Source organism: Chiloscyllium plagiosum, unplaced genomic scaffold (genome assembly GCF_037043375.1).
Source record: "Chiloscyllium plagiosum isolate Xiang-an unplaced genomic scaffold, Cpla_swu_hap1 HiC_scaffold_7, whole genome shotgun sequence".
Classification (NCBI taxonomy): domain Eukaryota; kingdom Metazoa; phylum Chordata; class Chondrichthyes; order Orectolobiformes; family Hemiscylliidae; genus Chiloscyllium; species Chiloscyllium plagiosum.
The window spans coordinates 47,378,232-47,392,679 of NW_028270145.1; the positions used below are offsets into that span (position 1 = coordinate 47,378,232).

At 39.6% G+C, this 14,448-nt stretch overlaps 1 protein-coding gene across 10 annotated transcripts in view; it reads left to right on the forward strand.

The window, feature by feature from the left end:
- Positions 1–14,448, forward strand: part of znf385b (zinc finger protein 385B) — a 433,921-nt gene that overhangs the window by 361,504 nt on the left and 57,969 nt on the right. For 9 of the 10 annotated variants that reach the window (XM_043693506.2, XM_043693507.2, XM_043693508.2 and 6 more), the window contains one exon: positions 42–152. The exons of the other annotated variant lie outside the window; for it this stretch is intronic. In XM_043693506.2, the coding sequence (XP_043549441.2) occupies positions 42–152 (111 nt within the window). The remainder of the gene's footprint in view (positions 1–41; positions 153–14,448) is intronic. 10 annotated transcript variants of the gene reach the window in all.

The window sequence follows — 14,448 nt, forward strand, 5'->3', positions numbered from 1 at the left end:
AGATTACCAGTAAATGCATTTTTATTCTATTGACTTTCCAGATGGATCCTGTGCAGAAAGCAGTCATCAATCACACATTTGGAGTTTCGGCTCCTCCTAAAAAGAAGCAAATTATTTCATGCAATGTCTGCCAGCTCCGATTTAATTCCGAGGTAAGGACCAGCATGCATTTGGGTTCAAATAATTCTTCATTTGAAATCTATTTATAAAAAACAAACTGCTGTAGTCACAGTTCTATTGACATGTTTATGTCAGAGCTCAGTATTAGAAATAATCTGACATGTGCTGCATGTTATTAATTAATTTAACAAGCTTCTACGGTGGTTAACGTGCATGGTACATTTTACACTACCAAAGCAGCTGCTTACTAAGATGGTAAGTACAGTAAACACCTGTTTTAGAACTGCAGTCACACTGATCCATGGTATTGATTTCCTTGGTAATGATTACTTTGTGTAAGTTACCAGGTACTGGATTTCTTCAAGATGAGTATTAGTAATTATTGAGTTTATGTTACAGCTCTTTATAATAGTTTAAAAAAATCACACAACATCAGGTTATAGTCCAACAGGTTTAATTGGAACCACACTAGTTTTCGGAGCGACGCTCCTTCATCAGGGTGATAGGACACCTACAGCAATATGTTTCTGCAATTGAAAATGTTTAAACATCAAGTTAAAGAATATGGTCTGCTTTGAAATTGTTCTCCCACAATACTATCAGTCAGCAAACATACATGAATTCTATGTATACAGTTTAACATGAAAAAAAGCTATAAACATAATACTGGTGCATTCCAAACAGTAAATCTGAAGTATGTTCAGAGTTTCTAAATTATCAAGAAATTATGTGTGCTCCACTTAGGAAAGCAGACAATATTTTTAGAATTGTTGATTTAAAATATTTAATTGATTATAACTACAGCAAGAAACGTAAAGGTACAAAGCAGTTTTTTATTTTAAAATGTAAGCAATATATCCCAGCATTACACTGGAATGACTATAAATAAATACAGACCATTGGTGTTAAGTGTATTGAATCCAGGCAGCAGAATTCATTTCTGACTTAATAGGTATTGCTGAAAAAACACAAGGGAATGTGTCATTATAGCAAAGACTGTCATGCAGTGCAATTGTTAGATTTTTTCATTTCAGATCTAAGCATGCTATTACTAGGAATGGTAAAAGAAAAGACAACTAGGTCATATTTTGTACAATATCTTATTCAGCTAGTCCCATGAGTTAGTGAGATGATTACTTATTTGGTTAAAAGAAATCAGTGCATTTCACTGTAGAATATTCGCTTTTCGAGAAGCATGGAATGCGAAGTAGCTGCTGTCGACTGTTTTCCCTCATTTCCTACAATGGGTTTTTATGGTAGCTTTTTATAAACATTGGAATCAGTCTTGCAATGCTTTAAGGTATTGATTTGGGTTCTTCAGTTGCTATTTATCACATTTGTACAATCTGTAGACAATAATTGCCAGTGGACTAAAATCAATTGAAGCAGAAAATGAAATCAGTTAATATATTTGCACAAAATGTTTTTAAACAAAAGAGAGACTGGAAATTTGTTTTAATGCTGAGATGTTGTATATGTGATGGAAGAGAATATGCAGACTTGGATATTGCGTAGGGTGACATTTCTGCTTCATTTGCTACGAATACCAGTGTTTTTGCTGTGGACGGGGGTGGAAGCTTCCAGCTCTTCCTTTAGTCATGCCACTCAGAGATGAGACTGGCATGATGCCTTCTGCCAAAATTGGTATCTGTTCTCATGCCATTACACCACATTATATGAAGCAGTCTGTCATTTGTCAGCACCACTTTGTGGTGGCTGCAGGCCCTGGAAGACTTTGAATGGCAGAACTCATTTGGGGCATCTGATTAGATTGTAACTGGCTAGGCAGCATCTGTGGAGAGCAATATATTTGATCACAATGATTTTTTTATCAGAACAACTCTGAAAGGTTACCACATCCTGAAATGTTAACCCTGTTTCTTTCCACCAATGCTGCCTGACCACCTAAATATTTCCAGCATTTTAAATATTTATTTCAAGTTTACAGCATCCATAGTATTTTTCTGTTCTGATAAATAAACCAACCTTTTGGGATAAGCGTCAAATTGAAACCTTTTGTCCAGTATTCCAGGTACCCTTCCAGTATTCCTGCATGTGCTGCAAATTACATAGGTTCCATTGACTTTGTGCTAATGCCCCTGATTCCAGGAGCATGTGGTAATGTCCAACAGGCAGAAGTTCCCTCTACCATTGTTACAGAGGTAGAGCAGCAATTGCAGATTTTCAGAATCCAGGTTTCACATTTCACAAGTAAACACACCTTAAATTTGATCTCAGGCGATTGAGTTTCTGAGACAAGAGCTACATTAAATGATAAGCAGGGATGGAAGAAAAGCATGGGAGATAACAAGCACCAGCAACACTATAGAGTTACACTGCAGGGGTACCTGCACAGGTTAAAACACAGCTGCCTCAGGCCAATCTGAAATTCATGAATTGGAAGTCCAAAATATTACTTCTATACTTTAGATGAATACCTATAGAACCCAGAGTCCTTTAGAGAGATTGCATACTTTTATGATATGGTACTCATACACTTTTAGCAGAGATCAGATCTCTTTTGGAAGGCTAAAGCTTAGTTTTGACATGAATATATGTAAAAAGTTCATAAACTACTTGAAACTGTCAAGCTCATTTGAACTATTAACAGGCGCTGTCAAAGGGAATTGTCAAGCTGCAAAGACAAATAAACCTCTTGCTATTTGGAAAGAAATGTCTGAAGTGCTGGTTACTTTAATCTCTCTGTTGACATAAGGCAAGACTGAGGTATTACATAACTGACATTGCAACCTTTCATTATCATAGTGGGGTTCCTGTCATTTCACAGCTTGACAGCTCCAAGTTGTTCTAAATTCTTTGGAGAAGGTCTATGAATTCCACTGCTGGTTTGTTGAATGAATTAAAGGAAATTAAATGTAGCAATTGGATTTTTAATCAATGTGTGTTTTTTTTTTAAATAGTTAATTTATTATTATTGAAGACCTTTGTTTTATCTGATCTCAGCATGGATCCTGAGGTCTCCCCATACTGGCTAATGGATAAGTTGACATGGTAGGGGTAAGAGTTATGGGTAGTGGGTGGGAGCATGAGTTGGCACTGAGTCAACTTTAAGGTATAAAGTGTCATGGGAGGAAAGAGGGCATAAGTTGCCATGAAGCATTTGAGTGGTCATGGGGGATAGGTCGGGATGACAAGATGGTGTGCAGAGTATAGGGTACATGGCAGATTTGTGGGATGCGTAAGGTGGCAAGGATGGAGTGTGGTGGTTTTGGTGGGAAGTGAGGTATGAGTGCTGGATGAGCAAGTTTTCTCTTTTTATTTCACATTCTTGACACTGTACTGGTGCACCTAGGCCGGTCATTTGCCAAACTGTTTATGCATCTTGCAGCTTCTACTCTCCTTCTGGAGTTGTTTGCCATGACTCCCATGTAACATGCATCCATCAGAATGAAAATCACAATAGTAGTGCCACTTTCTAGCAGGTCTGGTTTGCAGAACTAACAGTTGTTCCAATACTGCTATCATGACCCAGTGTGAAGATGCTGGTCAGAATGTTGCAGATGAATTATCTGTACCCTACCCTGAACTGACTTGTTTGCAGCATCAGGGTAATGGCAAGTGGCATCTTTCCAACTGCATTCTCCAGTTCTAAGTGGCAGTCATCCATTCAGGGAGTTACAAGCAATGAAAATATATGATTTGATTTATTTATTGCCACATGTATTTTGTATTCATCGCTGCTGAAATGTGGCTAACACCGAGAGTAAATGATGGAGAATCAAGACGGTGGGTTTGCTGTATAAAGAGAGATTGACCAGTTTAGGCCCATAACCTCTGGAATTTAGAAGAATGAAGGGAAGTCAAATTGAGGTCTCCAAGATGATAAAAGGTGTGGATAAAATAGACATGGAGCAGATGCTTTCTCTTGTGGGGCATTCTAGGATGAGAGGTCGTAGTCTTAGGATAAGGGGTAGCAAATTTAAAGTAGAGTTGAGGATAAACTACTTCTCCCAAAGTGTGGTGAATCTGTGGAATTTGCTACCCCAAAGTGCGGTGGGTGCTGGGACAGTGAGTAAATTCAAGGAGGAGTTAGACAGATTTTTAATTGGTAAAGGGTGAAGGGTTATGGGAAGAAGGCAGAAAAAGGGAGTGAGGAGCATATCAGCCGTGATTGAATGGCGGAGCAGACTCAGTGGGCCGAATGGCCTAATTTTGCTCCTATATATTATGAACTTACCCCAGAAGCCCATTTAACGTATATATGGATAAAAACTGTGTAATATATGCAAGTTGTAGTCCCCCTTAGTTCAGGGTGTGTGGATTTGTTTGTCGTACACCAATGGAACACACTCCAATTCCATCCAGATGTAGATCCAACATATGTTTTCACTTTCCTGGCTTGGGCTTAACCGAATCATTGCTGGAGTAGCTCCACATACTGTTGCATGAGTTTTTTAGAGTTCAGTCATCTTTTCCATTCCAGTGTCTCTACTTCTGTTTCTACTTTCCTTTTGAATGCTCCCTCTGTAGGACAAGATGGTCTAATTTAGAAACAGATCATTTAAGACAGAAAATGTGATAGTTATTGTTAATGCAGAAGGATTGAAAGTTCAGTTTGTATTTGAGAGACTCATACTTGTCACTATATAAAGACATATTCTATTTATTTTGTAGAGGTATCATTCTAGTTTGAGTTTATGTCCTTCTACTGATGGAACTGTCTCATTGATAAATATTTGATCTTATTTGTGAGTGTGAAAATAGTCTAATTATTGCCCTCCTGCTCTCCTTGTAGTGACATTGTACCCACTTTCACAAAGACAGAGATACAGTTCTTTGCTGCTGTGAGAAGCTTATTGACAGAATTTTTAAAAATAGCACCTACCTAAACACAGCACATATGGTGCATACACAGTAGCTTGAACATGTGTTGTACTTTGCATTAGAAAAGTGAATGTATTTTCCCTCAAATCTTACATTGCTGAAGAAACAGTGCACCAAGAGACTCTTAGAAAAAAATCATGCTCTGGATCCAGAGGGAAATAGAGCTTTAGATAGTCACAAGACAATAATTTTATTACATAAAATTACAGTGCCTTCACTTTTGACTTCCACACAACCTAATGCCTTTGAATTTTAGAAAAGTAGCAAAATATTTTCTTTTCATAAGTTGAGAAAACTGTTATTTTTAGAATTGGTTGAGCACCAATAAATTCTTGTTCAACTCATTTCTCTGTGTGAAATTTGCTGCTTCTTCAGTTTGCAGTTATATTATTCACATTGGCTGCTATTCAAGCATGATGTCTGATCAGGGTTATGGGTTTCTGCTATGGGTCTTCATGGAAAGGAACAGGCTGATTCTTCACCCATTCCTGATGAAGGGCTTTTGCCTGAAACATTGATTTTCCTGATCCTCAGATGCTGCCTGACCTGTTGTCCTTTTCCAACACCGTTCTAACCTTAACTCTAATCTCCAGCATCTGCAGTACCCACTTCTGCCTAGTTAATTTTAACTCTACCGCGATTCCTCTTCCTACCTTGAAGAAGTTCTCCTCCTCTCTCTGTAAGGATCTCAGTGAGTCTCTCTTTCACTGCAATGCCCAGCCTCATTCCTGATGAAGGAGTTTTGCCCCAAATGTCGATTTTCCTGCTGCTCGGATGCTGCCTGACCTGCTGTGCTTTTCCAGCACCACTCTAATCTTAACTCTAATCTCCAGCATCTGCAGTACCACTCCTGCCTGATTCTTGACCTACATAGGATATTTTTGGACATAGGGCAGGGCACCCCGATGTCATGGAGAGTAAAATTTGCTTGCTTTTCTTTTTTTCCCTGTTCTGCCTTATCATTAAGATGTTGTGACCGCAGCTTGAGAGATGAGTTGTTACAGTTTTAAAGAATTGTCAGCAAGCTCCTCTCACTCATTAATATCAAAGCTGCCACACTTCATGAAGAGCCTCCGAATGTCTTTAAAGCAGTTTCTTTATCTTCCCTGGGATCACTGGCCAGTTGAGAGGTGAGAAGAAAAAGTCTGGTGGAGAGATGCTGTTCAACCATCTGGATGCAATGACCAGTTCATTGAAGCTCATTGTCCGGGAGTGCTGCTGAAATGCTTATAGAGATGGCTCCAAAAAGATTAATGGATGTCTGTTCAGCAATCCCTTCACTGATTCCAGAGGTTGGAATGGAGGAGCTGCACTGCATGGCTTCTAACATTGGCCCAGACATGGCAATCAGGGAGACATTGGTGCTGCTATTTGTGAGCAGGGTCCTGGAGGTCTTACTGAATAGGATGGTGCTCTCACAGGATTTTCTCCTCTCCCAGAGCCAGCGATAGAGGCCAGCATGCCAACCTACTCTGAGATTGCCCACTTAGATTGAAGCACACTCAGCTATCTGGAGGAATACCCAACATTGTGGGAAAAAAGTTCAATGCCCTTCTCCACACCTTCAGGATAAAGTCTACCATCTTTTCTTCCATACCCTTAATTCTGATACTGTATCCACTTCCCACCAAGGCTCATTGCTCTATCACTGTCACTATTGCCTGCATAATCTTCTCCATTTGTTTTCACTCACCCCCAACACCATTAACTCTGTATGCCTCTCTGCTGCCTACTCATTTATTCAGGATGCATTCTACCAGAGCTAATATTTAAAGGTATGCCACCATCTGACATTGCCCAAAAAAACTGCCTCTCTCTCATTGCAGGTGGAAAATAGCCCCAAATAAGGTAGAAAAACACGAGTCATGTGCTTCTCATCATTTGGCTCCTCAGCGTGTTATGAAGAGAGGATCCTTCATCTGCGTGGCCTCAGTAGGAACTGGACTGGTATCTGAAGCTGTCCTTGACTTTCTGCGCCTGTACCCCCAGTGTGAAAGCTAGCCTGCCTTAGCTTGACTGAGGCCTGTTGACAAGCTGCCAGGCTTTGTGTCTGTGCTAAGTGGCACATCTAGTTTGTTGGGCTTAACAAGTGGTAATCTCCATCAATTGGCAACTCGCCACTGCCAGATAAGAATTTGCCTTGCCGTACAGTAAAGGTGTACAAGATGCAGTGAGATCATCGCAATGTCAAGAACGGCATCACTGCAACTTCTTGTCTTATTCTGCCACACATCTTGCCTTGGTCTATATTGTTCAGACCCATATAAAATTCTGCCCTCTGATCTATTGCTTATTTACAGCCGTTAGTGTCTAGCTCTCTGAACTTGGTAAGACTAAACTCCATAACCCTGCAGGAAATATAACTAGCTAAATTGTATTTTTACATGTCTGTCCTTACAGTTAAATTTTGTACCTGCAAACTTATATGACATTATTTTTAATTTTCTTTGGTGAGATAAAAATCATCAATAAAAACCTTCAGGGATTCAAGATTAATTTCAATAAAATTGAACTCCTTGCCACTAGATATAATGACTTTTTTTAATATTGTGAGTAATTTTACATACTGACCTACACTGAATTCAGTGATAAGTTTTGAGTCTTAGTGTCCACAAAATTTTAAATATAGTTGAATTTTTCGTACTGGGTTCGTAACTCAAATGTAAAGATTACATTCTTGATGGATTAAAAAGTTGATGTTTAGATTTAATTTGCAATTATTCAGTGTGAAATGTTAAATTGTCAAATATTCACACTATTTAAATCAACCTTGAACAGATTTTGAATCTATATTTGACTTTTAGATGAAAAGGAAGTAAAATTGGTTTTGATCAGTGGCATAAGGTAGTTGATAACAAATTCACACTCATTTTAAATCCCATCTGATTACTTCCCTTTTTGTGCTACATGACTCTCAGCAAAAATGCCACCCAAGTAAGGAGGAAAGATTCTAAGAGAGGGATCAACCAAACCTAGCTAACCAAAGAAATTAAGGAGAGTATTAAGTTGAAAAAAAAACATTCAAGGAGGCAAAATCAGTGATGGCCCTGAAGACTGAGATAAATTCAGAATCCAGCAAAAGAAGACTGAAGAATGAATCAAGAGAGACAGAATAAACTATGCGGGCAAACTAGTGAGGAGTACAAAAACTGACAATAAGAGCTTCTGTAAGTATTTAAAAGGGAGAGGTCAAAGTGTACATAGGTCCTTTATAACTATCTCCCCAGATTAATTTTCTAGAGTAGGAGGAAATGACACAGGAGTTAAGCAGGTATTTTGCGTTAGTCTTTACAGTGGAAGATACTTTAATATGCAATTAATACTAAAGAATATGGGGGAGGAATGATGTACCATCACCATCACTAGGGAAGTAGTATTAGACAAACTCGGATTCTGGAGAGGTGCTAGAGGATTGGAAAACTGCTAGTGTGACCCCCCCCCCCCCACCGAATTCAAAAAGGGAGGGAGCCAAAAGGAGGTAACTAAAGGCCGAATATCTAACATCTCTTGTTGGAAAAGTATTGGAATCAATTATTAAGGAAGTAATAAGGAAAATCATAATCACAAGCATAGGTAAGCATGGCTTCGTGAAAGGGAAATCGTATCTGATGAATTTTTTAAAAAGAATTTCGAGGAAGTCTCATTCAGAGTGAACCAAGGGGAACCAGTAGATGTGTTGTTTTTAGATTTCCAGAAGACATTCAACTAGGTATGTCACAAAAGGTTAAGTCGTAAGTTAGGAGTATTGAAGATATTATATTGCCATGGATAGAGAATTCCCAATGGCAGGAAACAGCGAGTGGGGATAAGTGGTTCTTTTTCAGGTTGGTGACCTGTGACCAGTGGGGGTTCCACTGGAGTCAGTGCTGGAACTGCAACAGTTTACAATAATGGTTAATGACTTGGAGGAAGGAAGAAAATATACTGTAGCCAAATTTGCAGTTGAAAGAAGGAAAGGCAGGCTGTTAGAGGGATAGAAACAACTTACAGGGAGATATTGACAGATTAAATAAGTGGGCAAAAGGAGTATAATGTGGTAAAATGCGAAGTTGCTCATTTCAGAAGGGAGAACAAGCAAACAGAAAATTATTTGAATGGAGAAAAACTGCAGAAAGCTGAAATCTAAAGGAACTTAGAGGTACATATGAAAAAAACACACAAAGCTAGTACACAAGTGCAGCAGATATTCATGAGGGCTATTAGAATAATGGCTCATATTTCAAGGGGGTTAGAGTCAGAAAGTCTGATTGCAATGTTACAAGGTGCTGGTGAGGCTGCACTTGGAGTAGTACTGTGAGCAGTTTTGGAAAAGATTATTTCATTGGAGGGTATACTGAGCAAGTTCACTGGGATGATCCCTAGTATGGAGGGATTATCTTCCGAGCAAAAGCTAAATAGATTGGGACTCTACTCAATGGAGTTGAGAAGAATAAGAGGTAATCTCATTGAAGCATATGGGATTCTTAAGGGGCTTGATAGGGTAGATGCTGAGTGGATATCTTCCCCCATGGGAGAATCTATGAATAGAGGGCATCCTCTTTGAATAAAGGGGTGCCAATTTAAGACTGAAATGAGGAGGAGCTTCTTTTCTCAAAGGGTTATGGACCTCTTTGCCACAGAGAGATATGGGGGCAGAGTCCTTGTGTATATTGAAGGCTGAGATAGATGGATTCTTAATCAGAAAGGAAATCAAGAGTTTGGGAGAAAAGGGCAGGAAAGTGGATGTGAGGAATGCTGGATCAGTCGTGATCCTACTGAGTACTGCAGCAGGCTCAAGTGGCTAAATAGCCTGCTCCTATTCCTGTTTCTTGTGGTTTTATCTTATCAAACCAAGAGCAAAAACATTCAATACGGTGATGAATAATAGTAGGTCAGGGATTTGATAGAATTTAGAAACGATCTAAGAATTACAAATGGAAAAATGGAGAAAATAAAATATGGAAGAAAGCTAGCTAAAATGTAAGGTATTTAAAAATAACAGTGGAGTTTCTGTAAATATTTAAAGAAGTCCGCCCACAATCCAAAGATGTGCAGGTTAGGTGAATTGGCCATACTAAATTGCCCATAGTGTTCAGGGATGTGTAGGTTCGGTGCATTAGTCAGGGGTAAATATAGAGTAATAGGATAGGGGAATGGGTCTGGGTGGGTTACTCTTCGGAGGTCAGTCTGGACTTGTTAAGCAGAAAGGCCTGTTTCCACACTGTAGGGATTCCGTGAGGAGTAACAAACACAACATTAGTCCGTTGGCAGTGAGATTGGGGAGCTGATAATGGGAAACAAGGAAATGGGGGATTTTTGTGATGGGTGTTTTTGTCTGCCTTCACTGTGAAGATACAAAAAACATCCCAAAAGATAAATCAAGAAGTAAAAGGGAGGGAGGAACTGAAAACATATCACTAGGGAAAAAGGAGTGGGAAAACTGGTGTTACTAAAGGTTGACATGACACCTGGAAGCAAAATACAGATTGCTGAGGAAGCTCAGCCGGTTGGCAGCATTGGTGGTGAGAGAAACAGAATTAGTGTTTTGAGACCAATCTGACTCTTCTTCGGTACATTTGCTCCCACCCCCACCCCCTCATCTCATCACCTCCAGATCCTGCAATGTGGGTAAAGATGTGCCTTATCTTTCACATAACTGTGTAATCATGGGTTAGATTTGGTGGTGTGTGGCAGGAATGGGCTGGATCATTGGGGGTCAGATCCGGTGGAGGCAGAAAGTGGGTTGGGGCTCAGGCCCTGTGCAGGGCGTGTCAGGTTCCGGGGCGGGGGTTTCAGCTCCTTGAGGATGAGGGTGTCAAGTCAGGGTCTTGGGGGGAGGGGGGAGCTGTCAACATTCTTTAGTAGTTGGAGGTTGTGTTAGGTACATGAGAGGTCCATTTAATAGTTACTCAAAAGTGAAATTAATATTCTAACATTTTCTGAGCAGCTACTTTAGTTAATTTCATCATAATTCCATAGTTCCCAATCATAACGGAGAATTTCAGGCAGTTCCAGGTATAGAGCAATTGACCAGAGGAAAATTCAGAATCTGCTATCAGGAATGCCGCAGGGCCACTGTACAAATCCCATCTACACTGGCATAACCACTGCGCACTAGTGAAAACTCTGCCCCGTTATAACTTCTGTAGTCACAGCCAGAAAGGGACTCAGTTCTCATGTAGCTTGGCAAATAAAATGAATGACTCAAATTATATTGTGTCAAAATGCCTGTAAGCAGCCAAATATCATTAAGGTTAATAGAAGGAGGGTGAAGTTAGAGCACTTTGTCTAATAATGTTTCACAGAGGTGAAGGGCAAGGAAATCATTTGGAAGCTTAATTTCATATAATTGAATAATTTGTGCATATTGCAATGACAAGCAAATCAGATAATTAAAGTTTTCTTTATGAAACAATAGTGTTATCAAGGTTTAAGGGGTACTGTACCTTGAAGAGAGAACTATTGAGTTTGCTACTGGCCTTATAACATTTTAATGTGTATGTCACGAATAATGTGTTGGAGACGGTGGTGTACACGGATCACAATTCTCTTACATTCTTAGAATGCTTTAAAGCTGAAAATGTGTTGCTGGAAAAGCGCAGCAGGTCAGGCAGCATCCAGGGAACAGGAGAATCGACGTTTCGGGCATAAGCCCTTCTTCAGGAATGCTTTAAAGACAAGAATATGAGACTATTTCATTGGAGTCTTATGTTACAGACTTTTAATTTAAAAATCGTACGTGTTGCGGGTCATAAGAATGTAATTGCAGATGTATTATTACAGATTTAACTGATAAAGTTTAGGTGAGATTTGTATATTTTTAAAAAATATATATATCATAAACACACAGGTAAATAGGAAGAAGTTAAGGTGATCTTATATTAAAGTTATCTGTATGTTAGAGTAATATGTTTAAAGAGTAGGAAAAAAAAGCCATTTTTCATTATGTTGGTTCATTTTTTTCTTGGGGGGGTGTTATGAAGTTGTAAGGGTTCCTGTACCTTTAAGAGGAATTAGCATTACCCATAAATCCTTGGGCCACTCCATCTGCCTCACAATTTTTCAAATGAACAGTTGTGGGAGAATTGCAGAAAGAACAACAGATGTAGGCTGCTCGTCAGAACTCTCTTAAAGGTACAGTACCCCTTACACCTTCATAACAATAGTGTTGGGTGGGGAGAGACAAAGGCCCCTTGCAGCGTATTGATTTTATAGCCTTCACTTCACTTCACACACTATGATGCCAGACACAGCAGAATAACGAGCATGTATGACTCCCTAAGATAGTTGTGAGCATGAGAAAGTATAACTAATATAAAGAAAAGACTAAGTAAATTGTATCAGGAATAGCTTGTTTCTTGTTCACAAATATTTATTATAAGCCAAAATACCAATCAAAGTTGAGTACTGATCTGCAAGTATTTATTTATAGGGTTAAACAGCCTGAATGAAACTTCATTGGATTAATGTGAAATATTTAACAATGCCATTGATGAACATTCTTGAGGTTTTTTGTTGCATTTTTGTTGAAATAATTATTTACAAAGTCATTGTAGTTTGTAATTTCTTTTCAGTCGATTTGAAAACAGTTAATGTTAAATGACCATGTCTTCAACTATAATTTGGAGTCAGCAGTGTAAGCAATGGAAAAAAAATCACAACAGTTATAGAACCTTACCCTCCATTTTACTAGGAGGCAATCGTAATCAGTCAGGGCACAGTGATCATGTGGGAGCATGACCAGTCGACATCTTTGCTCTGCCAAGAATATAGCCAGCTCCAGATCTGGGCACATCCTTCTGTGTATGTCTTTTCACTCTTCCTGACATTCTAAATCCTGCTCCAGATACAGTTTTCCAATGGTCCTTTTTTTCTGAATTGGCATTTTGCTCTCCTTATAATATATGTTGTAGAATTTCCTAGTGAAAACATAACATCGTTTCTTGTAACACAATTGTTTTATCACCTCTAACCACCTCCCACTCTATTAATTCACTCAAAAATGACTTCATTCCACATAACAGTGATGGCACTGATTAATTATGATATGACATTCAGGACTAAATTATGTTGTCTATCAAATACAGGGTCAAATTTAGACTTGTATAAAACAGAGTGCACCAATACTGAATTAACAAATTCCCCCTCAGTCAAGTCCCACACAGATATCTGTTGTTGCCCTGATTAACTCTTTGCATATTGGTGTATTACAGATTCCAGTGGCAAAACTGAACTCCATAGCACTGGTATTACTGGCACTATGTCAGCCCTGAAGTTGGTAAATGGCACCCACTGTGCTTCTGGGCACTTCCAGCACATCTCACAAGGTGCCTCATGGCATGGAAGGGCACCAGCATGTGCCAAAAGTGTGAAGAAAAGTTGACTGTGAGAGAACAGCTGCTCCTGCTGATTTACTGCGTGTTTTTGAAACTTGGATCACACAATTCTGGAAACTGCTGTGCTACTCACTCACTCACTCATACGTACAGCCATATGAGGGAATAGCACTGGTGCTATTTAAAGGGCCACCTATCCAAATCGCAGCTTGAGGTGCTTATGCGTTACTTCTACTGTTGGAAAGTTTTTAGAAGTACAGTGGCTTGCTCTCAGAGTTCTTTAGACGAATTAGTGCATTCGTTCATTGAAGGGACAGGATTTGGTCATCTGTACAGACCAAATGTACAAGTGATCCAAGGACTTTACTTTTGGTGCCTCTGTGGTTCTGCAACAAGACTGAGAAATTGAACAGGGGCTGCAGGGATGGGAAACCCTGTGAAAATGGAGGAAGAGGATGAAGAGCATTTCCAGAAAAACCCACCATCACAGGCTTTGAAAGGAGACTTCTCATTGTTCCATCTCACCCTTTGCCTGGAGCAAACTCATATCCAGCCAGTAGGGCACCAAATAATATCACATCCTTCATGAGGAGCTATGGCCTCACACCAGGGCAGGAGTGGTGCTGTCAGTGATTGTAAAGATCACAGTTGACTGAAACCTTGACAAAACCAAATCTTTCAAAGGCAGTGGAGGTGAGAGAGCAAATGGTTTAAAGAGCATCATCCATTGTTGCATCTGGGAGGTGATGGAAACTCTGTATGTGACGAGAAATGAACTTCCCTGAGGCCTCGGTGGGATACTACACAAAATATCCTCTCCCTTTGGCTCAGCCGCAGCCTGGTTGTACTGAATACGAGTGGCCATACTTTAATGTGAGGAGCACCATGCCTCAGGTGAGGGGAGAGTTTGAGAAGGAGAACTGTTCATGTAACCTCAGTCCATGTGGGAATTGAACCCATGCTGTTGGCATCTCTCTGCATTACAAACCAGCCATCCAGCCAATTGAACTAACCGACCCCTAGGAGAATTGAGAAATGCATGAGTGTACAGATTAAGAACTGAAGGAAGCCTTTTGAGCCTGCTCCACCATTCAGTGAGATTGTTGGTTCTGGCCTGTCAAAGGTCTGAACTCCATATTCCAATCTATGCCGATAATTTTTGATTTTC